The sequence below is a fragment of the Mesocricetus auratus genome, unplaced genomic scaffold, assembly GCF_017639785.1.
Source record: "Mesocricetus auratus isolate SY011 unplaced genomic scaffold, BCM_Maur_2.0 Super-Scaffold_100021, whole genome shotgun sequence".
NCBI lineage: Eukaryota > Metazoa > Chordata > Mammalia > Rodentia > Cricetidae > Mesocricetus > Mesocricetus auratus.
The window spans coordinates 3,822,511-3,846,569 of record NW_024429202.1 but is presented as its reverse complement, the minus strand read 5'-3'; the positions used below and the strand labels follow the sequence as shown (position 1 = coordinate 3,846,569).

General features: G+C 49.3%; 1 protein-coding gene across 1 annotated transcript in view; it reads right to left on the bottom strand.

Annotated features, from left to right (window-relative positions):
- Rftn1 (raftlin, lipid raft linker 1) overlaps positions 1–24,059 on the bottom strand; it is a 198,542-nt gene that overhangs the window by 151,181 nt on the left and 23,302 nt on the right. Inside the window, exon 2 of the mRNA XM_005072413.4 lies at positions 22,897–23,049. Coding sequence (XP_005072470.1) covers positions 22,897–23,041 — 145 coding nt within the window. The 5' untranslated portion in view covers positions 23,042–23,049. The remainder of the gene's footprint in view (positions 1–22,896; positions 23,050–24,059) is intronic.

The window sequence follows — 24,059 nt, the reverse complement described above, 5'->3', positions numbered from 1 at the left end:
CAATTATGCATGCTTTGTCAACGTGACACAATCTAGAGTCATTTGGGAAGACTCAAATCAGGAACTGTCTCTGTAAGACTGGCCTGTAGGCAAGTTTGTGGAGCATTTTCTTGATTAATGATGAATGTGGGAGGGCCCAGCCCACTGTGGGTGGAGCCCCCCTTGGGCAGGCGGTCCTGCAAGTCATGGAGAGAAAGCCAATAAGCAGGGTTCCTCATTGATTTCTGCTTCAGTTCCTGCTGTAGCTTCCATCAAAGACAGACATCATCCGCAAGCCAAAATAAACTTTTTTCCTCTCCTAGACACCTTTGGTCAATGTTTTATCACTGAAACAAAATGTAAACTAAAATAGTATTCATTCAACATGTAGCATGAAGCTACTCAAGACAGCAAAAAGTGCTCTGCAAAGTTTCACATGTACTCCACTTGCCGAATTAAAATGTAAGTGGGGGTGGAGACATGGCCCAGATGTGCAGCGCTCCTGTGGGGTGGAGACATGGGCCAGATGTGCAGCGCTCCTGTGGGGTGGAGACATGGCCAGATGTGCAGAGCACCAGCTGCTAATGCAGAGGAACGGGATTCACTACCCAGCTCCCTCATGGTGCCTCATGGGCCCCTGTTCCAATTCCAGGGACTCTAACCCTTCTGAACTTCATAGGCACAAGATCTGCACATGATACACATACATACATGCAGGCAGAACAGTCACACACGTACAGTAAAAATGAACAAAGGAGTTTTGAAATGTAAATGGTCCCTATTTTCGGCACGTGTTCTCAGAAGTTGCTCAGTAGATTACTTCATGTCTTCTTCTAGGAACAAGTGACACTCAAGGACCAAGTTTCTGACCAAAACCCTATTTTCGAATACATCACAAAGACACATAATGGTGTATTATAAGTTGATAATGCTTATACATCACCACAAGTCTTTTTTTTTTAAGCAAAACAATGAGCCACACGGCTGAATCAGGTTCATGACCTGGGGATGGAAAGCATACAATACGCTCACCATCACAGGCCCTGAAATCAGGCCGCTGAGGCTCAAATCCCTCTTTGCACGTCAGCTTCCATGCAGAAGACGCCGAGAGCACAGTACCCATTCCTCGGGACGGCTATGGCAATGCACATGAGCCCGGGAAACAGCGCGGGGCTTATGCAAGCGGAATAGAGCTGCTAGGCAGGAAGGAGAGGAGCGAGCCAGCATCAGGAAGCAGTCCTTTCTCCTTTGTAAACTGCTGGCAGGGCTAGAGTGTCTGCCTAGAATGTGTGAAGCATCACCACATCGTCACTGTCCTCCACGTTCCTGGCACCTGCCGTACTTCACACGGAAACGTAGCGTTCACAGAGCTCACGGTGGTGCTGTTGGAGACAGTGCCATGAGCCTCCTGAACAAGAGTCCTGTGCCTCCTGCTCGTCTTTTTTCTACCAGCTGGTATGGCACTAGTGAAGTGCTTTTGCTTTCTTTGTTGTTGGTTTTTGGTTTTTCTTTTGTTTTTTTTTTTCCAGACAGGGTTTCTCTGTGGCTTTGGAGCCTGTCCTGGAACTCTCTCTGTAGACCAGGCTGGCTTTGAACTCACAGAGATCCGCCTGCCTCTGCCTCCCGAGTGCTGGGATTAAAGGTGTGCGCCACCAACGCCTGGCTGGCACTAATGAAGTTTAAGCTGCAGATTCAAACTTAAAACCTGCTCGAGAAGCTCAAGAGGGAAAACTCACACTGTGTGAGTAGGGTGCCATTGTTCGTAAACTTCGCACTTTGCCAAAAACAAAAACAAAAACAAAAACAGATGTTGGAATGGGAAGCCATTGAGAGAGGCAACGTGCCCTTCCCCACATAGCTCTTCCTCCCTGAAACTGAGCCCAAGGAATGAAACATATCTGCTAATTAAGCACTGAATATGAGGAAGTAGGAGAAATGTCTAAATAAGTGAGTACAAGTTGGAGCCAGGAACCTCCGGTCCCATCCTTCTCTGGTAAGAACTAGGAACTTTCAAAACACCTCCTCAGAAGGAGACCTCGTTTCAACAACTGAGGCCAAGCAGAGAGAAACAGAGAAACCACCAGCATTCCAGGAATGTCTGCCGATATGCGCTGGGCCAGGAGGCATGTGTAAGACACAGTTGGAATGTTCTAGAACACAAGAGATGTGGAAACTCCAGAGAATGTGGCTTCCTATGTGAACTAGAGGGGGGCTCTGTCCTACACATGAAGATCACACAGGCCTGTACTCTCTGTCCTACACATGAAGATCACACAGGCCTGCACTCTCTGTCCTACACATGAAGATCACACAGGCCTGCACTCTCTGTCCTACACATGATCCCACAGGCCTGCACTCTCTGTCCTACACATGATCACACAGGCCTGCACTCTCTGTCCTACACATGATCCCACAGGCCTGCACTCTCTGTCCTACAGATGAAGATCCCACAGGCCTGCACTCTCTGTCCTATACATGAGGATCACACAGGACTGCACTCTCTGTCCTACACATGAAGATCAATCACACAGACCTGCACTATGGTCTCCTCACACAGACATGACATTTCTGAAAACTGAGGCGGGGCATCCCCAGGCTGAATGATGGACAATCAACGCAGGGCATGCAGTCTAGATTCTTCCAGTGGTTCAGTCAGCTAGACCTGCCTTATCGAGTTCCTTTTCTACCAGTTGCCTCAGTTTCTTCATTTGCAGCGTCAAGCATCAGACTCAAACGGGAGGGGGGACTTAGAGGATCCTTTCCTCAGAAGTCACTCTCGTCCATAAACGGCCTCATCAAGAACAACCCGTTTCCATTTGAATTTCCCGAGGAAGTGGCTGTGAACACTCATGGAGCACCCCCGCACACATACACAAATGACAATCTCAGACCACCATCCCTGCCGCTTTCTTTAGCACAATGCTACACTGCTGGCCAAAGCACATGACCTCCATCCCAAGTCTGGCAGGTCCCCTGGGGATGCCATCCAGAGCCAAACCTCCAGAACTCACCAGCTTCTTACCATGTGTACTGATAAATACAGTGAGCTTCCAAGCATCTCATGACTAGGTGAGATCAGCCTGGCCAGAGAACTCTGTGACAACTCCTCCCGTGGCTTTCCCTTCAGACAGTGAGCCTCTCCACACGCTGCTGCCCAGCTCTCCTGGTAGACACCTCTCAGTTGTTCTTGACTAACCAGGTTTTACTAGTTTCCTCAGAGACTTAAACATTCTATCCTTTAGGGAAGCACTTTGAGAATGAAGGAAAACAACACAAAAGAGTTTCAGGAAGTCCCTCAAACTGACAAGATCCACTAGGCCCCTCCCTGCCAGAGGAAGCAGTAAAAGCTTCGAGTCCCTCTCAGAAGAATAAAATCAAGCTACAAAGAAGACTCTGAGACCAGAGCAGCTGCCTGGGAGAAGAAACCTGCCAAGCTGCCTGAAAGAGGTTTAGACCAGAGTCACTTGGGAAGGACACTGTCCAACCTGATAAACTGCCTGCAGGTTGTATAGTTTGCTCCAGGTTCTCAACTCTGTGAGTTGTCACCTGATGGAGGATGTCCTTCTGTATATGTTTCTCTTATTGGTTAAAGAATAAAACACCATTTGGCCAATAGAGGCAAGAGGATAGGCTGGGTGAGGAGACAAGGAGAATTCTAGGAAAGGTAGGTAGAAAGAGACCACGAAGAGATGCCATATAGACCACAAAGGAGTAACAGGTCCAGCATTCTCCCATAAGCCAAGAACACATGGAAATATGTAGATTAACAGAAATGGGTTAATAATTAAGACAGAGCTAGCCAATAAGAAGCCCTAGCCATCGGCCTATAGTTTAACAATTAAGATAAGTCTCTGTGTGTTCATTTGGGGCTAAAGTGTGGCGGGACCTGGCAAGACAAGAAACTCCAGCAACAGTCACACATGTGCGGCCAGCCTTGGTAATATAGCTCCTGTCAGTAACCCTTCACCCATACACTTGTAGGTAACCCCAACAAAGTTCATCGAACTGGATTTTGGTGGTATCTGTAATTTGGTCTGTCACGGGTGTGTATTACATCTTCCTGGGAAAAGTTTTGTCACACAACATAGCTGGCACCTGAAGGGACATGACAGAACCAAAGATGAGCTGGGGAGGAGAAAACACATGGTTTTGGTTTTGGCTATGGGTAGGAAGGCATACAACTGAGGCTGACAAGCCTGGGGAGGGGGTAATCCAAGCAGGAAATTCTGGTAAGAGTCGTCCTTTCCTTTACGGTGTGTGTTAGTGTACCTTTGTGCTATGACAGCGGCTGAATGGTCCTTGCATGAGACATGCAACTAAGGTTGAGCCATCAGGAGTAGGAGTCTCTGTGAGGAATCCCAGGATAGCAGTCTTCATCTATGTGGTAGACTGTGACGTGCCTTCTGGATGATAGGGTCCACCACATGAATATGGAGACGGCCTGAAAAGAGTTCCTGGTTTAGAGGAAATTCTGCAGTCTTGACAGTAGCACACAAAGGTCAAGACTGTCAGCAAGCAGTGGCAGAGGTTGCTTGGCCTCTACTGTGTGTGGTTAGAACCACATCTGAGGCCAAGATGGCGGCCAAGCAGGAGCTCGTTTGCGTGAAGGAGCAGTTGCAACAAGAAAGGCAGCTGCGGCAGCACCCTCCGTGTTAGCCTAAATCAGACAAAAGGAGATGAGAGAGAGAGATGGTAAACACCAGAAGAAAGCCCTCGAGTCCAATTGTTAGTTTAAATTTAAAAAGAGGGGAAATCTGTGACAGAGCAGATTGGGGCCTTACCCATGGTCCCGCACAAGAAACCAGAGGAATGAGGAAACACTCAGCACCTGGGCTGCTGGGGTTAGGGAAGACTTCCAAAGAAGCAGAGAAAGAGTCTGGCTCAGCCAGCTTGTGAGGCTGTGGGACACGGGAGGGGACAGGTCAGTAAAGCAAAGGAAGAGGTCTGTTTGGATTACTAGAAGACAAAGGTGGCAAGATTCATGCCTCACTAGGGAACCTAAGGAATATCTTGATAGAAGCCAAACTGTGTCCTGTGGAGGTTCTGGGGGGCTGTACGGCCCGAGGACCGGTTCACGGAAGACACCATGACAGAACAAGAGGTGAAGATGAACCAGTGTGATCCAGCGTGGGCAATTATCCCTAAGACTACGCATTTCCCTCCAGCTAAAGGCTATGCTAGGGTGGAAATCATTTTCCCCATGAGGAAATCCCCTCACAGCCAGGTATTGTGGGTAGACAGGCAACAGCTAGAGTGCAAATCCGGGGCCTCTCTGACCCAGGGAGCCCGCAGATGCAGCAGGAGAAGGCAGGGCCCCATTCACCTTCGGCCCTGAGTGCATCTGAGTGGATTAAGCCAGGCCCACTGAGTTCATCAAGAGTAGAGAAAAGCAGGAGTCTTTGGGAGAGCTGCAGAGTGTGGAAATGTAATGGCTCAGAGAGGATGAGTGGGCATTATGGGAGCTAATTAAGTTAGCACCACCTATCCATGCTTTGATTGTGGAGGAAGCAACTGAAACAGATGGAGGGACCCTGGTCATGCTGTACTAACCTTGCTTATGTTTGACTTTAGTATCTTTAGTTGTGAACTTTAGGGTCACCTGACACTGCTGAGAACAGATGACCACAGACTTTCAGAGTGCTCCAGCAAGGCTGCCTTTGTTCTGGGATGGCGGTTTAAGATGCTGCTGTGTTCTGCCCATGCTCTGGAAAAGGTTTTATAGCCCAGGTAACATAGTGCTAACCTCTGGGTGTTTTGCAGATTTGGAAAGTCACTGGAGAGACGACCAGGAACACTGGTGCTTCATCTGCCTCACAGCCCTCCTGGGGCTGAGCTAATTAGAAGGGAAAGAGTCCAAAAGGCAGCCTACATGGATGGAAAAGGACACTCCCAGAGGCCACAAGGTTATTGAATGAAAATCTGTGAGACCAACAGGTCAGGGAAGTTCCTGAGGCCCCACACACCGTAAAGGCTATTGCTACTGCTGTTGGCTGTGTGCCAGGGGTAGCCGGTCAGGGTCTGCTGGGGAAATCAATGCGTGGGCATGTTTGACTACAAGGCAAGGGGACACTAAAGTGGGACTGAAATGGAAACCCTCATCCTTCTGCTGGCTGCCGCAACGTGCTAAAGTGAGGCTTGCAGGCAACTGCTGGAGAACGGCCACCAACACCCCTGCTTGGCTCTGGACCCTGCGCGCTACAATATCAACACACCAGGCAGGATGTGCCGGCTTGTGCAACAGTGGCTTGGATGTCATGGGTGAAACCAGCAGTCTGTCGATTGGAGTTAAGGCCCACTCCACAAGAGGGCATCCACGTAAGCCAGGACAGAAACCTGTGTCTGGGAAGGTCATAGGTCCCAATGGAGAAAGCAAATGAAAAACAAGCAAACAACGACCAAGAGTCAGGCTTCCACCAATGCCCTTCAACCCCTGGGAATGCCATCCAGAGACAAACTTCCAGAACTCATCAGCCAAAGTCAAGAATGTTCACAAATTCTGCATGTTTGTTGTTTACCAAAGAACCGTGTACCAATGTGGCATTATCTGGGAAGCCAGCTACGCAGCCACACGCCAAGAAGATAGAGGGCACACATTCAGGATAGGAACATAAACCACATGGACTCTACTTCCCCCACAGCCAAAATATTCAAGTCAACACCTGCAGGGGGCAGAAGGGTTCAGCTCAGCTCTCTACTCCTAGCACTGGCACGATTAGGATGCTGCTTCTGGCCCCAGGAGTTTGGAATCTGCTAGTCTGGAGGCTTTGGTCTATTGTACTGTGTCATGTCCTCCGTGTGTGTGTGTGTGTGTGTATCAGACATTGCAAAGGCTTTAAGATCCTGTATCATGTCCTCTGTGTGTGTGTGTCTGTGTGTGTATGTATATATGTATGTATGTATGTATGTATGTATGTATGTATGTACACGAATGTATGTGCACCAGACAGCAATGGCTTTACAGTCCAGGAGACTGAGATGGACCTGTGGCTGTTCTGTGTCACCAATGATGCAGAAACAGAACGTAAAGAGAGTGACTGTCACACTGGTTGAGGGGAAGACACTTATCCCAATATCCAAGGGGAAACTGAATTCCTGCCATGGGTTGGGGAGCAGGAAAAGGCCTGGCTGTCCCAGGAGTTCTGCTTGCTTCTTTTGTATCTAAAAGTAAAAGAGTAAGATAACTAGACAGTACAGGCAAACCCAATCCAGTCAGTCACCCTGTCACCTACCAATTCATGTGAAACCTCCATCCTTCAGACTAAGCCAGGACAAGGATCCAGGCCACCCAGGGACAGACACTACACTGGCTGGGACTTTGTTCTCCCTCACGAGAATGACAGTGTTCAGTTCAAAGCATCTTGTTTGCAGGAAGCGAGGGTGAGGACGAGAGTTGGGTCCAGCTAGGTAGGCCAGCTCCGGCTCCAGACGCCACACTTCTCATGCCAGCCTCACCCAACTCTGTGATATCACAGATGCTGAAGATGGAGCGGTCAGCAAGAAAGAAAAGGCTACATGCTCCAGGGACTTCCAGTCCAACAAGGGAAATGATGCCGAACGCAGAGGAACTGTTCATCCTGGGCCGAGGGCCCAATCCAAAGCCCCAGCCTGGGACTCCATCAGTGGGGTGGCTTCAATCTGAAACCTCTGGCCACTGGCACAAACATATTAGGATAATGTCACCAAACAACAGTTAGAGGATCAACTGAGACCAAGTCACCTACTTAACATTAACACACTTCCCAAGAAGGCTTTAAAATTCATCACCACGATGGATGTTTTGTGTTAACCTCCCATTCAGTCACTCGGGAAGTCTCAACCCTGAGGTTCTAGGGACATGGCAGTCAGGGAGCTTGTATTATGGACGGGGGAGACCCCATAGATAACAGCTGAAGCATAAAACAGTGAGACCCAAGATGACGAAGTCCCCTGCATGAGACAAAGCTGGAAGTGGAAGGTGGGTGAGCGCACCCAGCAAGTGCTAAGCAGGTGGGGGGCAGGGAAGCCCAGAGACCTCAGCGCTGAGCACACTCTGACCCTGGGCAGGGAAGCCCAGAGACCTCAGCACTGAGCAGACTCTGACCCTGGGCAGGGAAGCCCAGAGACCTCAGCTCTGAGCACACTCTGACCCTGGGCAGGGAAGGGCCCTGGGGAAGCCTGGGCCTGCGATTTCCAGGCAAGCAGCTCTCCAGAGAGGCTCCCTGGGGACATAGATGTGCTTGGGGCGGGGCCAGTCGGAGGTGACCCCATGGCAGGGAGGCCCCGTGCTTATTTCCAACAGTCCTCCAGTTAGCCTCACTGCAATGCCACAGGGTTATTTTTCTTTACTTTCAATTTGCATTGCAAGCTGGGGAGAAATGAATTGCACACCCCTCCCCATTCCTCTGTTCCATACAATTAAGAAAAGCTATTTCTTAGTCACAAGGCAGACGAGGACAGGAAGATGTCCCATTTTCTCTCGGCAGGGAGGCTGTCGTCACTCAATATTAATTGATCCTACTTTTCATCCATAAAGCAGGGCTAGAAACAAATTTTGGTCACAAAAATGGCAACTATTACACTATTAAGGTGAATTATTAATGGCATCCCCATTAAAGCACACTTCTGTTCGTGCAGGGCCGGCTGCCTCAACGTGGATAGCGCCGCTTTAATAGGGAAAAATGAGTAAATTATTATAGTCCTCGCTGATACTAAATGAATCACCAGCACCTATCTTGTTGGAGGCTTGCTGGAGATTTTCCACCATTTCATCACAAGGAACACAGAGAAGCTGGCTTGGCACCCAGCAGGATGGCGTGTCAATCCAATGCAGTCTTACTTTTCAGCTGGAGAGCTGCTAACATGAAGACAGCAAGACACAAGTGACTCAGAAGCTGAGGGGACCGGCTGCTGCTTTGGGGGATGGGTGTTTATTTTAGCATGGGCAAAAGAAAAAAATAATGCTTTCTGTAGAGCAGAACAGAACAGAATAAAGAACCTAGGGGGAGGGAGGGGGAGCGAGGAGAGAAGAAAGGGCCAGGAGAGGGCAGGGGGAGGACTAGGAAGGGAGGGAGGGAAAGGAGCAGGGAAAGGCCTAGTTCTGTGTAAGGTACATAAACAGCCCACAAGGAGCTGCTCTGAGGGCACAAAGAGCCACATCCATTCCCGGTGCCCCTCCCCCATGATCCATGCCAGCGCCCGTGGAGGGGCTCTGTGGCCCAACCCTGCAACCCCTTAGTCATTTGTTTTTCAATGCTGAGTCTTCTAGAATGCTAACCCTGAGCAGGGCATTTGCGTTTTTGTCAATAAGTTTAAGTGGCACAAGTCTTGACTCCTCTGGCTAGAAATCAGGGTAGCAACCTAGAAGCCAGCTGATGAAAGCCACAACCCAAGCAGAAGGTTTTCCTTAAACATATGATTGAGTCTGGAGAAGAGATGAGCTCTGCTCTCCAAGCCTGCGGCGGGTTACAGATGCAATGGGTGTGGCACCTTGGTAAGGACAAAGATAGAGAAAGGCGTACCATGGCCATTTGTTTCCAGGCTAGCCCACAACGCTGTGAGATCACTCTTGTTGATGGCCTTGAAGAACCCAGGCAGCCACCCCCCAGGTGTGGGCTGCAAAGGCCTCACAGATCCCCTCCAGCAGGACCCCTGCCCTCAGACGGACAGAAACCGCCTGGTGGCGTGTTTGAGGCATTCAGCAGAGTCCCGCAGGATCACCAACGATGCCTTCTCTGCTCACTGTGGCAGTGAGTGTGGCAGTTACACCCCACACAACCCCTTTAGCTAGCCTTCCCAGAACACAGAAGTTAAAGCATACACTCTAGTTCCCATCCACAGGCGAGGAACTGAGGCGCACAGAAGTTAAGCGGCTTTCCCAAGACCACCGTAAGCGGTAAAGCCCGAATTCTGCAGCCAGGCAAGCTTGGTTCAAGACCCTGTATTCTCACTGCTCCTTAAGCAGCCTCTTCCAGGAAGAGATACTTGCTTCATTTATCAAAACTGCACGTGTTATATACAGTGAGACACAATGAGTTATTGCCAAGGTTCCATCTGTGGCCTGCCGGTTCAAGTGGGGTCAGGAGCCCAGCCGGGAAGCATGGACTCAGTCCCTCAGGGGGCTGCTTCAGGTGCCCACCACGGATCAAGTCACAGTCGGGCTCCACCGAAGAAGGTTCATTTCCAACATCACACACAAGGTTGGCGGCAGGAGTCGGTCTGCAGGCTGTTTCCTCACTCACTGTCTCCGTCGGGTCCTCGCCTTGTTAGTCTTCAACTAACACACAGCATGGCTTCCCTCCAAGAGAGTATGTGAGAGAGCTCACGACAGCAGCCACAGTCATTTTATAACCCATTCTCAGAAATGGAAGCCATTGTTCTCCTGTAGCCCATTTACAAGAAGAAGCAGGTCAGCAGGTCGCACCCGTGTCCCAGGGGAAGGAATTGCAGAAGGACATGCCTCTTAATGGATACCCGCTAAGGTCACACAATAATAAATAGAGATGCTAACTCTAAAATTGCCTTTTCCTGGGTTCCTTTGTTTCCCATATCAGAGTTCAGTCTGGCCCTTAGCATTCCTCGCAGGTAAGAGGGTAAACATGGGGGACTTACCTCTCTGGGATACTGGCTTCTAGAATTTACCTCAAAGACAAGTTCTCTTAGATTCCAGTTGTTTTGATATAACTTGTTGATATGAATTCCACAGTAAGAAACCATGGTAAGACATTCCACAGACCCCCAAACATTACAGACTAACGGCATTGCTCTTGGCTACCTACCAGAACTTCATGGTAAGATCATATTGTTAAAGAAACTCACACACCTGAGTCACAGGACATGGAAAAATCGAGCTGGTACCAACCTGGAAGCCTCAGCCCCACTTGATAGCTTTAGTAGCACTAGAAGGTTCTATGTAGACTATCAGGAGGGAAAGATACTCAACAATCACACCCAGGAAGCTACAATCACAACTGACCTGTGTGCCCACTGGTGAAACAGTGGATGTTATGAGAATAGTCAACTACTTTTCTGCTTAAATTTAAAGTGTGTTCCAAAAGAAACTCATACCTGGTACTGAGCCCCTTACCCCAACCCCGAGGGAGAAAAAAAATCTGTGACTGGCTAAATTGTAGGTGTTAAGGGAGAGCCTAATACCGTCTCATCCCATTGATTGGACACAATGGTAAGATGTCCCAAAGTCTTACCTTCTTTCTACACAGTGACTAGTGCCTCTTTCCACCCTCTTAGGAGAAGCCGCTTTTTGCAGTGTATGGCAATTTAGTACAAGACCCACAAGCAATTACCATGCGGAGAAGACACTGTGAAGTAATCAGCTCTAAATGAGACATCTATGTCATACCCTCATACCCCGAGGCCCAGGGGTTGTTGCGGAAAGAGGGGAAAGGAAAACTGGAAGCCAGAGGCAAGGAGGCATCTGCAGAGGAAGATTATTTGTTAGACACAGCAGGGCCATTGCACACACCAACTTACAACAGTTGTGACTGCGCGTGCAAGACCCGCACAACATCAGGACAGGCAAAGCCCCAGGATGGACGAGGAAAGGACTCACAAAGTACCACCCCTAACTATTGGCAACCGGTGGCTCCTGGAGGAGAGTCAGTTTTCTTCAGGGATGTGGGACACCTCGAGGTTGGCCATGCTTCAGTAGAAGGTCCCATCTCCATGCACATCCAAGCACTATGTAGACTCAATAGGTTTTTTAAAAAGAGCCCATGAAGCTGAGAGGAAAAAAATGGTCAAAGCATAGGGAAGGGTTGGATGGGGAGGGCGTATGAGTTAGGTGGGCTCAATCAAAGCACCTTATATGCATTATTAAATTCTTAAAGCAATAAAAAATAATCAGGAAAAAGAAACCATAGTGAAATATGAACAAACCTTTGTCATTATTTAAAGATCAACAAGATTCAGTGACAGGAGGAGAGGCAACCGGGAAAGCCATTTGAGGGATAAAGCAAGGCAGCCAGAAAGCCCCTGCCCTTCCCCCAGCTCCACGAATCCCTCTGGCCTCCTTACCTAACCAGGCTAGTAGGTGTAAGGGATAACTTTTCTTTTACAAGTTTCATCTTGCTATGGCTAGCCAGATTGCTTCTCACCAGAAGGCCCTAACAGACTGAAGACCCAGAAGTATGTCCCCAGAGTGCATTCTGTACACCCATTAAGCCCGGCTTAGCAGCACAGCTCACTGGCTTGAGTGAAACCCCGGGGTACTCTAAGCTGCAGCTGAATGGGCCCAAAGATTCCACTTTGTGTGGGTTTACTAGGGCCTTTTGTAGCTACCAACAGCAGACAAATACCCAAGCAGGCAGGAATTGACCAGGTCACAATAAGTAAAGGCTGGTCCTTCTCCAACAAGACATCGACTGCTTCTATAAGGAAAGCTCCCACCCCTACCCTTACCCAACAAGCAGAAACATGTGACCAGTCTTGTGTCACAAGCAGCATTCATTCCTCAAGCCCCAGGAGTTCCGTGCTTCTAGACTAATGCCGGATTTCTACCATGAGATTCTCCTGAAATAGTCCCCTCCCTTAACAGCAACGGGCACTTCCTGCACCCCACGAATCCATGCGTGCCCCTAAGACCATGCTGCTACCACAAGATGGGAGAGAAGCTGGACTGTTGGTAAGCTCAGGAGCTCGCTTTACTTACCAGGGTATCTATCCCACCTATGACCCAAGGGCAGGTGTCTGAAACACACCGCAAAGAAAATGACTTTCTAGACTTAGTCACAGGGACGCGAAGCCGAAAGTCACATGCTTACCTTCTCATGCCAGGGGAAAAGATCTCACAGATACAATCTACAGGTCTCTCTTCTTCCAGAAGTCAGCCATCAGTGAAAGCTGATTAAAACTAGGATGACACTGAGACAGGGGCATGAATAGTGTGGAAAAACATGGTCTACCTGTAGGACAATGTCATGGTCAAAGCCATCATTTCGCCGTTATTGTACTCTAACAAAAACGAGACAGGACCACAGTAAAACTGGGTAAAGCCTCTTGATAAAAACCCTGTGAAGTCATCGGTAAGAATTAGCAGGAGTGGTGGTTTGAATGGGAATGACTCCGCAGACTCAAGTGTTTCAGTTCTTGGCCTATAGGGAGTGGCACTCTTAGGAGGTGTGGCCTTGTTGGAGGATGTGTGTCATCTGTGGGGGTGGGCTTTGAGGTCTCACGCGTGCTCAAGCTAGGCCCAGTGTGACACAGTCTCCTGCTGCCTGCAGATCAAGCTGAGAACTCTCAGCTCCTTCTCCAGCACCATGTCTGCCTGCATCCCTCCATGATTCCCACAAGGACGATGACGGACTAAACCTCTGAACTGTAAACCACTCCCAATTAAATGCTTTCCTTTGTAAGAGTTGCCGTGATCATGGTGTCTCTTCACAGCAATAGAAACCCAAAATAAGACAGTAGGCCATATAAAAACACTAACTTGTTCTCTGTTTCACTTTACTTTTAAAATTATTTTATAATGTAAATACATATATGGTTTATTTTTTGCATTTATTTATCTATTTACTTGTGTGGGTGCACGCATGACATGGCGTACACATGGAGGTCAGAGGACAACTTGGAAGCATAGGCTCTCTCTACTAATACACAGGTCCTGGGGATTGAACTCCGTGTCATAAAGCTTAGCAGCAGGTGCCTCTAACCACTGGGCCATCTTACTGGTCCTTCTGTTCCATTTTAGTTAAAACAGATAAAAGTTATTATGAAAGGCCGCTATTATTCTGAATCCCTATAGAAAAAATAACAATCTGGTTTTGCTTTGACAGATAACAGTCATCACCGAGGAATCCCGTCCTGCTGCAGAGAGCCTTGAGTTCCTGAATTTGACTGCTTGGGGTCACACAGACCCCAGAGTCCATCTGCACACGAGATTACGTGTTGTTTCTCCATCTAGATTTAGAGTGGCTGGGACCAGAGCACCTGGAGTTTTGCTTTGAAAAGGAAATGTTGAGAATGCCCAGTCCCCTTAGGTCTAATAATCTTATCAGCCCCATTAGTACGAGTGGAAGGAACGGCAGCATTAGTTCCAAGAGCAACGTCAAACGCCACCGCACAGAAGACCCACACGGCTCTGCTCTCCAGGCTTAAAGCCATTTCACATCATGACCTCACCCTCTCTGAAACCTGCAAACTGTGAGGCGTGTTTCGTGGGAACCAGTTTTCGTACGGCAACCACACACTGCATATTCTGTTTAAGAGCAGGGTCTGTTTCTGGCACGCCTCCCAGCCGAGACCTATGCTTGCCAGTGACACCACGCCTCTGACCTCACAGGAGTATTCAAAACAGAAGCCAACCTTAATTATAGAAACCAGAGCAGAACCAAAGTCAGGTAGGAATAAATAGCTTCACAATGTCCGACAGCTGCTTTTACCCAAACTGAAATTAAATATTTACACACGCCCCACCTTACCCTTTATTGATGAAACAGAACCTAAAAATGGGTCAGAAAACTAATCACATAGTGTGAAAGCTCCACAGAGCAAGCAGACAGTTTCACAGAGGCCGATGCTTCCAAGAATGGCACAGCAGAGCTCTAGGGAAGAAAAGTGTCTCTGGAGGCCTGGGCGCGCCACTCTGCAAAGGAGGAGTCTTTTCTCTATGAGTCTCATGTGTTTGCAAAGCTGAGAAGGCAACCACCACACTGACCACACTGACCACACTGACCACACCACACTGACCACACTGACCACACCACACTGACCACACTGACCACACCACACTGACCACACCACACTGACCACACCACACTGACACACTGACCACACCACACTGACCACACTGACCACACTGACCACACTGACCACACCACACTGACCACACTGACCACACCACACTGACCACACTGACCATACCACATTGACCACACTGACCACACTGACCACACCACACTGACCACACCACACTGACCACACTGACCACACTGACCACACCACACTGACCACACTGACACACTGACCACACCACATTGGCCTCCTAAGCTGAGCGAGGGGTCACACTTAACCCCACTAGCAAAGGAAACCCAGGGCTCCACTCCAGGGAGCTCTTAGCTAACATTCATGTTTTTGGTAAGAAAAGTAGTTTCCCAAAGCAGAGGGTGGTATATGGCTGGAATCCGGACCCTAAGGAGGCAGAAGAGAAGGATCTGGGCTCATTGGTCAACCCCAAGAGTTCCAGGCCTGTAAGAGACCTTGTCAAAAAAAAAAAGCCAACAATTCCTGAGAACGCCACCAGATATTGTCCTCTGACACACACTCACGAACACACACACATACATGCACACACACACACACGCACATATGCACACACACACGCGCACACACATGCACACACACATGCATGCGCACACATGCACACACGCGCACATGCACACGCATGCACACACGCACGCACGCACACGCGCACACACACGGACACATGCACACACACGCGCACACGCACACATGCACACGCACACACACATGCACACATGCACACACACACATGCACACACACGCACGCACGTAGTCTCCAATCGGTGATGAGCAGTGTGCACTAAAGGGCCTCCAGCCCTGAGAGACCATCAATGTACAATGAAACAGCCTCTCTCAGCGGCAGAGATGAGCTGACCTCCACTTGTGAGCCTGCTGTAACAACCTAGGACGACCCTCAGTAGCAGTAGCTACTCACAATCCCGCTAGCCTGACTCACCCACGCATGTGTGAGTTCTCCAGAGCCCAGGATACAATAAAGGGATGGTGCCTGCACTGGTCTTCAGTGCCAGATCTGAGCCGCTCCAAACCCAAGGCTGTACCTGGAGACACTTGCCTTCCACCCACATTGCTTAAGGCCACAGGCAAGTGTCACCTTGCGCATCATTGCTGTTAACATCATCATCATCATCATTGTCCTTGTTACCCAAGCCTGTGGCTCTTGTCACAATGGGTGATCTACAAGGATTCACCAGGAAAGCCCAAATGCAGAGGACCTAACAGCTGTGTACAACCGTGGGTCATGAACAGGAAAATCGGCTCTGGGTCTGGAGGATGTAAAAAGTGAAGGCCCAGCCCAAATGCCACGCCCCAAATTTCCTCTCAAAGGATGCTCTGGCCTCCTGTATCGGCCCACCGTCTCCAGCCACCACCACTGACTTTTTGTCTCGCAGTTTTTTATCTGCAAAAACCCTGCATCAGTGACTTGCTCAGCTCCTCTGAAAAGCAAGTATCACTGGCATGTCCCTGTCACTGTCACCGTCACTGGAATCTGTTCCTTACAAAGCTGCAGGTATCACATCTAGAGAGAGCTAACCGCCTCACTAATGGGCATCAAAACAAACACTTCAGAGTCCTCCAGGCTCTAGCTAAAGGAACTCCTGTGGTGAAAGCCTCTTTCACCAAGACCCCTCCAGTAATGCCTCACCCATGCTTGCCCTTCCTTTCCATAGCTTCCAGATTAGGGCAGCCTTAGATGTTAAACCCAGAAATGCCTGACACAAGGCAAGCCCATTAATGCTAATTATGGATCCCAGGCAATTTCTGTGAGATTTGGTCAGCCTAGCAGGGAACAAGGATGGAGGCAGAGAGGAAAGAGGCAGAAGATGGCTCTCAAGGCAAAGGCTCCCAGAGATGACCTGAGTGAGCCACAGTTTTAAATGTGAAGGACAGGGGACTGTAAACCCAGGCCTGTCTAGCTGTTAGGTGTGACTGGGCAGGGGGCTATGCATGCTGACCAGAGCCCTGAGGACTGGACTCTGGTCCTGGATAAGGGTGGCAGTTCAGATATTCACTTTCTCCAAGGCTCCAGAGGAGTCAAGAGCAAGCTGTCAGGAGGCCCAGCCCATTGGCTAAAAGGTCCCCAGTCAACAGAAACCTGTTCCTCAAGGGTCTCACGCTCTGCCTTCAGGGGGTCTCAGAGCCTCCTTAGTCTCACCCACCCTGGTGCACACAACCCAAACCCAGCCCGCTGTCCCGTTCCTCAATGCCCCTCCACTACAGCTGGAAGACTCCTGGCCTGCCCAGCTGCTCTCAAGCTTGAGAAGCCTCAGCGGGCTCTGATGGATCCATCACACAGGGACTAGTTTACATTTCGCAGCACCTGGACCAGGGACCAAGATTTTGTGTTTCTACAAGATGCCAATCATACCTGGAGAACTGCTGGCCCCCATCCCAGGCGCATGTGGAAGCCAGCTGCTCTCTGTGCATACCCCATCTCCCCAAGGCACCTCAGACCATCAGTGCCACCCGAAAGTCCAGCACCCACTCGCTACACTTGCCCTCTCCTCCACCCCAGGGCCAGAACACAGAGCTTTCTTCCTGATCCATTACACCCTTCCCAGCATGGAACCAGCCCCGCGCATCACGTCAAGGCAGATCTGGGTCCACTCTCCTTCAACTCAGTCAAAGCTTCCTCCTTTCTGGGGGGACTTCCTGAAAGCCCAGACCCCAGGGAGGCTCCTTGTACTGGATGGTGAACTCCTACCTTCACAGCACTATCAACTTGGTGCCAAACCCACGACCACGTGGGAAGCTACTCTTCCTTGGTCCAAAAAAAGTATTTTATTCCTATGGCTTCGTGCATGCTGCACTATGCTGTAAACACTCACTTCAGAAACAGATAATGATCCTAGTCTTCAAACATCTTCAGAGATCTCAGAATATGGCATTTAAAAGCTTCTCGTGATAGAGACGCCAGATCCTGGCAGCATCCCTATGTCCTCCAAGGAAGACGGATGGACACAGAAGAACCTCCACCTGCTTTAAATGTAGCAAAGCTGGCCATGGATCAGGGAGGAAAAAAACTGCCTTCTACCCCAACTGCTACCAAGACCCTGTCCAGACTGTGGACAAGCAGGACACTGGCTAATTGACTATCCTGATTTGCCAAGACAAGGTAAGCCAGTCATCCCAAACTCCCGTACCACAGAACAGTCTGTCAGATCTTCTGGACCTGGAAACTGAAGACTGATACTGCCCTGGGGCCGCTGTCCCTGGGGTAGCTGCCTGGGTAGCTGGAGAGCTTTCACTTCTGCTGACTCAGGAGAAATTCATCCTTCTCAGATCTGATGGTGTTTGACGACTTGGGTACTGATAGCTTTGCCAGCTTAAGAGCTCTCCCCTCACCACCCCCAAGGCTACAACCACCGAGGTAGCTCATTAGTTAAGTTTCTTGTTAAAACACAGACAGGCTTCACAAACAGGCTTCAGGCTGTAAATGCGGTTTTGGTAAACTGAGAGCACCGACTACAAACAGTCCAGCCACACATGACAAAACGCTGCTCAGGTGTTGCAGAAAGCATGGCGCTGGTGACGGTGGAACAATCCAGGGCTGCTCGTTCTTGCTGACTCCTCCCCTCTGAAACAGGTTAGCACCAAGGGTAGTACCGAAGCCTGCATGCGTGTCCAAGTGTTCCTCCTCCCTCGCTCCTCAGCCTCCTTCCCTCCTTCTCTTTTGCTCAGTAAATTGCCTCTGGCTGTCATTGAAGGTGTGTTTCATTGGGCCAAAACCAGGCCCTAGGAAAAATGCCCATGCCTTCTAACCCCAAGCCACAGCCTTTGCTATGACACCAAGGCGTAAATCTGTCCCAGCTGTTTTACAGTCACCTGAGCATTCCTGGGAATGAGTTCCGCTACTGTATTACAGAATCTGGCCTGGTAGAAACTAACAGTCTCTACAGCCCCCACTTTGACCCCACCCATCTCTGAGCCTGTATCTTACAGGTCCACTCCTCCTGTCAGGCATGTGCCAAGGCCAACCCACAGGGGTCCTCCACACCTCCAGGGAAACAGCAGATGTGATGGCTCAGGTCATCATATCTGGAACACACCATCCCTCGATTTGGCGTGTCACAGACCATCCAAACAGACAATGGCCCAGCCTTCACTTCCAGGGTCACCAAGCTCATGTCTGAAGCCCTCAGCATCTCCCGGAAACCCCATGCCACACCCGCCCCCAGCTCCTGGGACATCAGTGTTGGCTCCTGGTTTCCCAGTGAAGGGCATATCTGCTCCCGTGTCTTGCTTATTCGTCCTTGTCTCTTCTGTACAGCAGGGCTCGTCTCCACTCCATTCTCACTGGCAATCTCCACTCTTCCCATGGCCAGCCCTGTTCACAGGGCTGGTGATCATAACCTGTTTCTTCTCCTAACAGCCTGACTTCTCTGCTTCCTCAAAGAACAAATTCCTGAAGTCTCCAGGATGGCAGCTAACCAGATACTTGTCCACCTATACTTCCCACCAATCCCCAATCCCCCTCCCCATGTCATCCCATGACAAAAGGAAGTAGCCAGATGTGAACTGGCCCCCACATATCCAAGAACTTTGAGGTGTTTGACTGGGAACTCTGCCTCAGCCCCACTCCTCCGTCTCCAGGCCCCACCCTCTCAAAAAGCCCACCAAGTGGCAGCTCCTCTCCCAGAGCGGGTCAAGGCCATTCATTCCTACAGGGTATTTAACCCCCCCCCTCGAGACCCACCATAAGATTTCTCTCCTGCTTCCTTTCCCAAGACTCACCCAGGAGTTGATTTGCTCAGATTAAGCCTGGTCTTTTAATTTGGCCTGATCTGGCTTGCTATACCAGCAGAGAAACCTAAGGTCAGGGTACAAAAACACCTGTCAGATCTGCCTCCCAAATATAAACCACTTAAGGAAATCAAGTATGGATGGCTTATGTCTAGGTGGATGTGTAATTACCGAACACACTCTGACTTAACACACTCACACCAGCGCTACCACCAGCACCACCTCTACTTGGTAAAGGAAATGCACAACTCAAAAAGTTCTCAACTGTGGTCCTTGGCCGGTAGCCTTCCCACACTTGACACTCATTACAAATGGAGGTTCAAAAGGTCTTACCTCAGACCTAGTGAGTGAGGGACCCAAAGCAGACCTGAGCATCTGGGGTCCAGGAAACCCTGGGCAATTCCCATGCCGCCAGGCACTGAGCAGGTCTCTGGGCTCAGGACGGGTTCTGCCCTGGTTCCCTCCACCTGTCCATCACAGCCACTGCCACCCCTGGGCAATAGCAGTGGGGTTTTTAACTCCCCAGTAAGCAATAACGATAACAATGAGTAATTTCCGGAGTGTGATCAAAGCTGTGCCCCAGAATCAGACTTTCTCCAAGCTGTGAGGGGAGCACAGTCTGGAAAGGGAACAAACTCCAGACTGATCGGGCCACTTTCGCAGTGGTGTTTCGGGCTAAGGCTGCCCACGTTGGAAGCTGAGCAACAGAGGACCTGTCTATGATTCATTGCACAGCATGCATGTTTTGAACAACAAACGCTCCCTGTGTTCTTATCACAAGCAAACAACATTCACACACTGCACTTAAGGCTGGGCGGCTGGCAGCAAACATCAAGTCTACGCCTGGCCAACATAATGTCAGAGAAAAATCCCAAAAGCCAGCTCGTGCAGAGCCCTTGGCTGGAACACCACAGGGAGGGGGAGTTTTAAAATGTGGTCATGGGGCCTGCTGTGGGAACTGTGCTGTGTGTCATGGGAATGGTTTACAAGAGCAGAAGGGAGAAGGAGGCAAGCTTGAAGGTACAGGCAGTGGGGCAAAAAACATCAGAGCCTTTTGTGTAGGAGCTCTTGAATTTAGTTTTCACTGGCCACAGAAGGCTAGGGATTCAGGGAGAGTGGGGAGGCATTATGGCACCATCCAGAACACAGGGGCCCTTCTATCAATCTTGGCAGCTTGGGGGCAAACAGCTAATTACCATCATTGCCTCTGCTAGTTCCATTTCTGTCTACTTTTCTATTTTATGAAAGAAGCTAAGCCTGCCTTACTGAAACCTGGGTGCTGTTTCTCTGAGCAAAAGAGTCATAATAATAAGAACATGAACTAGAGATGTAGTTCAGCCGGCCAAGCACTCACCTAGCATACACAAAGCCCTGGGGTCCCTCCAGGGTCATGTAAGTAAGGCATGACGGATGACGCACACCTGTAATTCCCGCACTCAGGACGCTAAGGCAGAATGGCTGCTACAAGCACGAGCCCAGCCCAGATGACCTAGCAAATTCCAGGCCAGCTGGGACTACCCTGTCTTAGACAGAGAAAAAGACAGAGACAGAGACAGAGACAGAGACAGAATAATACAATACCAGATCCAGAGTAAGTATCTCTAATTCATGTAAAAAAGCAGGCTAGCCATTCCCAGTCACTGTTGAAAATACGCAAAGGCTCAACCACTCTGGGAAGCAATTAGGCAGCATCTTTAAAACTCACACACGCCAAACATCCTAACAACTCCACACCTGACATATTTGTTTCAAAATCTACACACACACACACACACACACACACACACACACTAGGCCTGTTCATATAGTTCACAGCAACATTTTTTTCTAGTAGCCCCAAACTGGAACTAGTCCAGTGTTCAGCAGAAGGGTGAGTGATGGTAGCACACACTAGGAACAAAAAGGACCAGGCTCTCACACAGCAGCAGCATGGAGCGCTCAGGGGACCAGACTAAAGGAACCAGACCAAGAGCTGACACCCTGTAGGGTTCCATTTACATGTCATTCAAAAGGGAAGACTGGGAATGAAGCAAGGCAAATGTAAAGGCCAAAAGATCATGGTTGTCTGAGGCCTCAAACCCAGAACCCTCCTGCCTCCACTGCTGGCACACCAGGGGCATGAGGACCACCACATCTGTGCAAAGCTCTCTGTCCTGAATGTGGTAGCAGCTCTAAAGATGTTTCCATTTGCCAACACCACATACTTAATACTGGTGTGTTTTGTGTGAAGATGAGTCACAGCGAGATCACTCAAGTTACTGAAGCAGTATACCCAGAGTGCAACAGGGCTCCCAGGCTGGTCTCGCTCCCATTCTGCCACGCCCATGTAAGAGCTGAAACATGTGCTTCCCATGCCACTGCTGACTGCACCCTGGTCTCTTATGAAGAATTGTGTCTATAGCTGGTGCACTTTGCTCTCCCAGGACACGCCATTAATCCTAGCACTCAGGACCAGAGGCAGGAGAATCTCTGAATTTGAGGCCAGCCTGGTCTATAGAGAGAGTTCCAAAACAGTCAGGGCTACACAGAGAAACCCTGCCTCAAAAACCAGAACAAATAAACAAAGTAATAAATTTACAAAGGAATCTCGGAGAGAGTCTTCGAAGGCAGTGCTAGGTAACAGACAGCCCAGAACATGGGCGAGCTTCACCCCATCTGTCCCCAGAAACCTGCCCGTCAGATGTAAAGAGAAGCCTTCCCGCCAGCCTGGTTCCAGAGCCGCATCAGTCCCAAATAAACACACAGGAGGCTGTATTAATTATGAAGCTGTTGGCCTTGCTTGTTTCTTACTGGCTAGCTCTGACTTAAGTATTTAACCCATAACTTCCAATCTAAGTATTTCTCTTACAGGAGAAAAGGGTCTGGGCTTCTTACCCCTATGGTGGTTACATGGTGACTCCCTGTGTTTCTCCTACCCAGAGTCCTCCTGGACTTCTAGTCCCACCTATCTTGCTTTCCTATTGGCCAACAGTGCTTTATTGACATATACACAGGACTTCCCCATCATTCAGAAGTGCACCTTATACCAACAGGTCCTACCTAGAGGGCAAGCTGGCACTTCCCAGAGTCCTGAGGCCTGTATCCTTCACCTGGTGGTTCCTGAGGAAATCACCAGACATGCACACGAAGACTTACACACAACAGTGCTTACCACAACATTTTTATATCACGGATCCAAAATAACTTAAAAGTCCAATAAAGGGGACTGCTATGTAGATCGTAGTTCAATGAGTGATCAAATCACACCAAGCCATTAAATCATACTTTCGGGGTACACAGAGGACACGGTGTACACTTCACTCTGCATTGTCAAGTTGGCAAAGAGCAGGATTCAAAATTATATATGGCTGAGCCTTCATTTCTCAAATATTGTCTACTAAGTGCCAGGCTCTGCCTACAGAAAACAGGCCTTGTACTCACCGGCAGTCAGTGTGGTGAACTCTAGGAAGCGGTATTCATAGGCCACATCTATCTTTGTCTCCACCTGAGGTCTCTTGAGAGTTGAGTAAATGTTCCCAGGGCGCTTCTCTTCATGCTTCTCCAGCTTGTTCAAACTGCAACCCATTTCGACAGCTGACCACAAAAGGGAAGCAAACGGGGAGAAGGAGATGTTTTATCAATAATTTTGAAATACAACAGCATAAAAGACCCCCAATTTTCTGGAGGAATACATCAAAGGCCTCAGTGCCCAGGAAATCACACGTGTGATTTAATATAGCTCTGAACACAGGAGACCAGGACACCTCTCTTCCTGTGATGAAGCCATTACCAGCCATCCTGGGAGATCTGGGTGACCCAAATGTCCCTGTCTTGCATCTTGTCCCCTCTCCCTGAGGAAAATAATACCTCCCAGCAGCTCCCTCCATTGTCATCTGTACACATGATGAAAAGAATAGGGCCTGAAAAGCCATAGTGTGCATTATGTTGTCAGCCCGTCGACAGAAATACAAGGCACGTGTCACCTTCCACACGGTTGCTAGGGGAGAATAATAAGTTGTTGTTATAGTCTCTAAACGATGGCATCCTTTCTCTCCTCAACAGTAATTATTTAGACAGGAATTGATATTCAAACATCTCAAAATGTAGACATCGGTGTTTTTATGGCCTTGTCTTACAGTTCCCTTCTCTTCTTTTCCAGACCAAACAGTGGGAAATAAACCGTAGGCTCCCCCACCTCCAGTCACTTCAGGCTAAAATGAAAAGTGATGGTGTGTAGCAGGGCCAGCGAGACGTCAAGGAGCATCCGCACATGTTGGGAAATTGGAGGCCTCAGTTTGCAGAGGAAGTGAAGAAACGGGAAGACAATGAACAGAGTGGGATGCCCTCATTCCCTGACAGGTAGGGTTTCCATTTATTTGGGCAGAATGACATTCACACAACGACTTTTTGTGGAAAGGTATGTTCCTTTTACACTCCGGGAACTAACTGCCCCCCCTCCCCCCATCTCTGGGACACTGACTTGCCCCAGAAAAATGTCCCTAAAATACGAACTGGCCAAGAGTATCTCACACACACACACACACACACACACACACACACACACACACACACACACACACACACAGGGACTGCTTTCTCCAAAG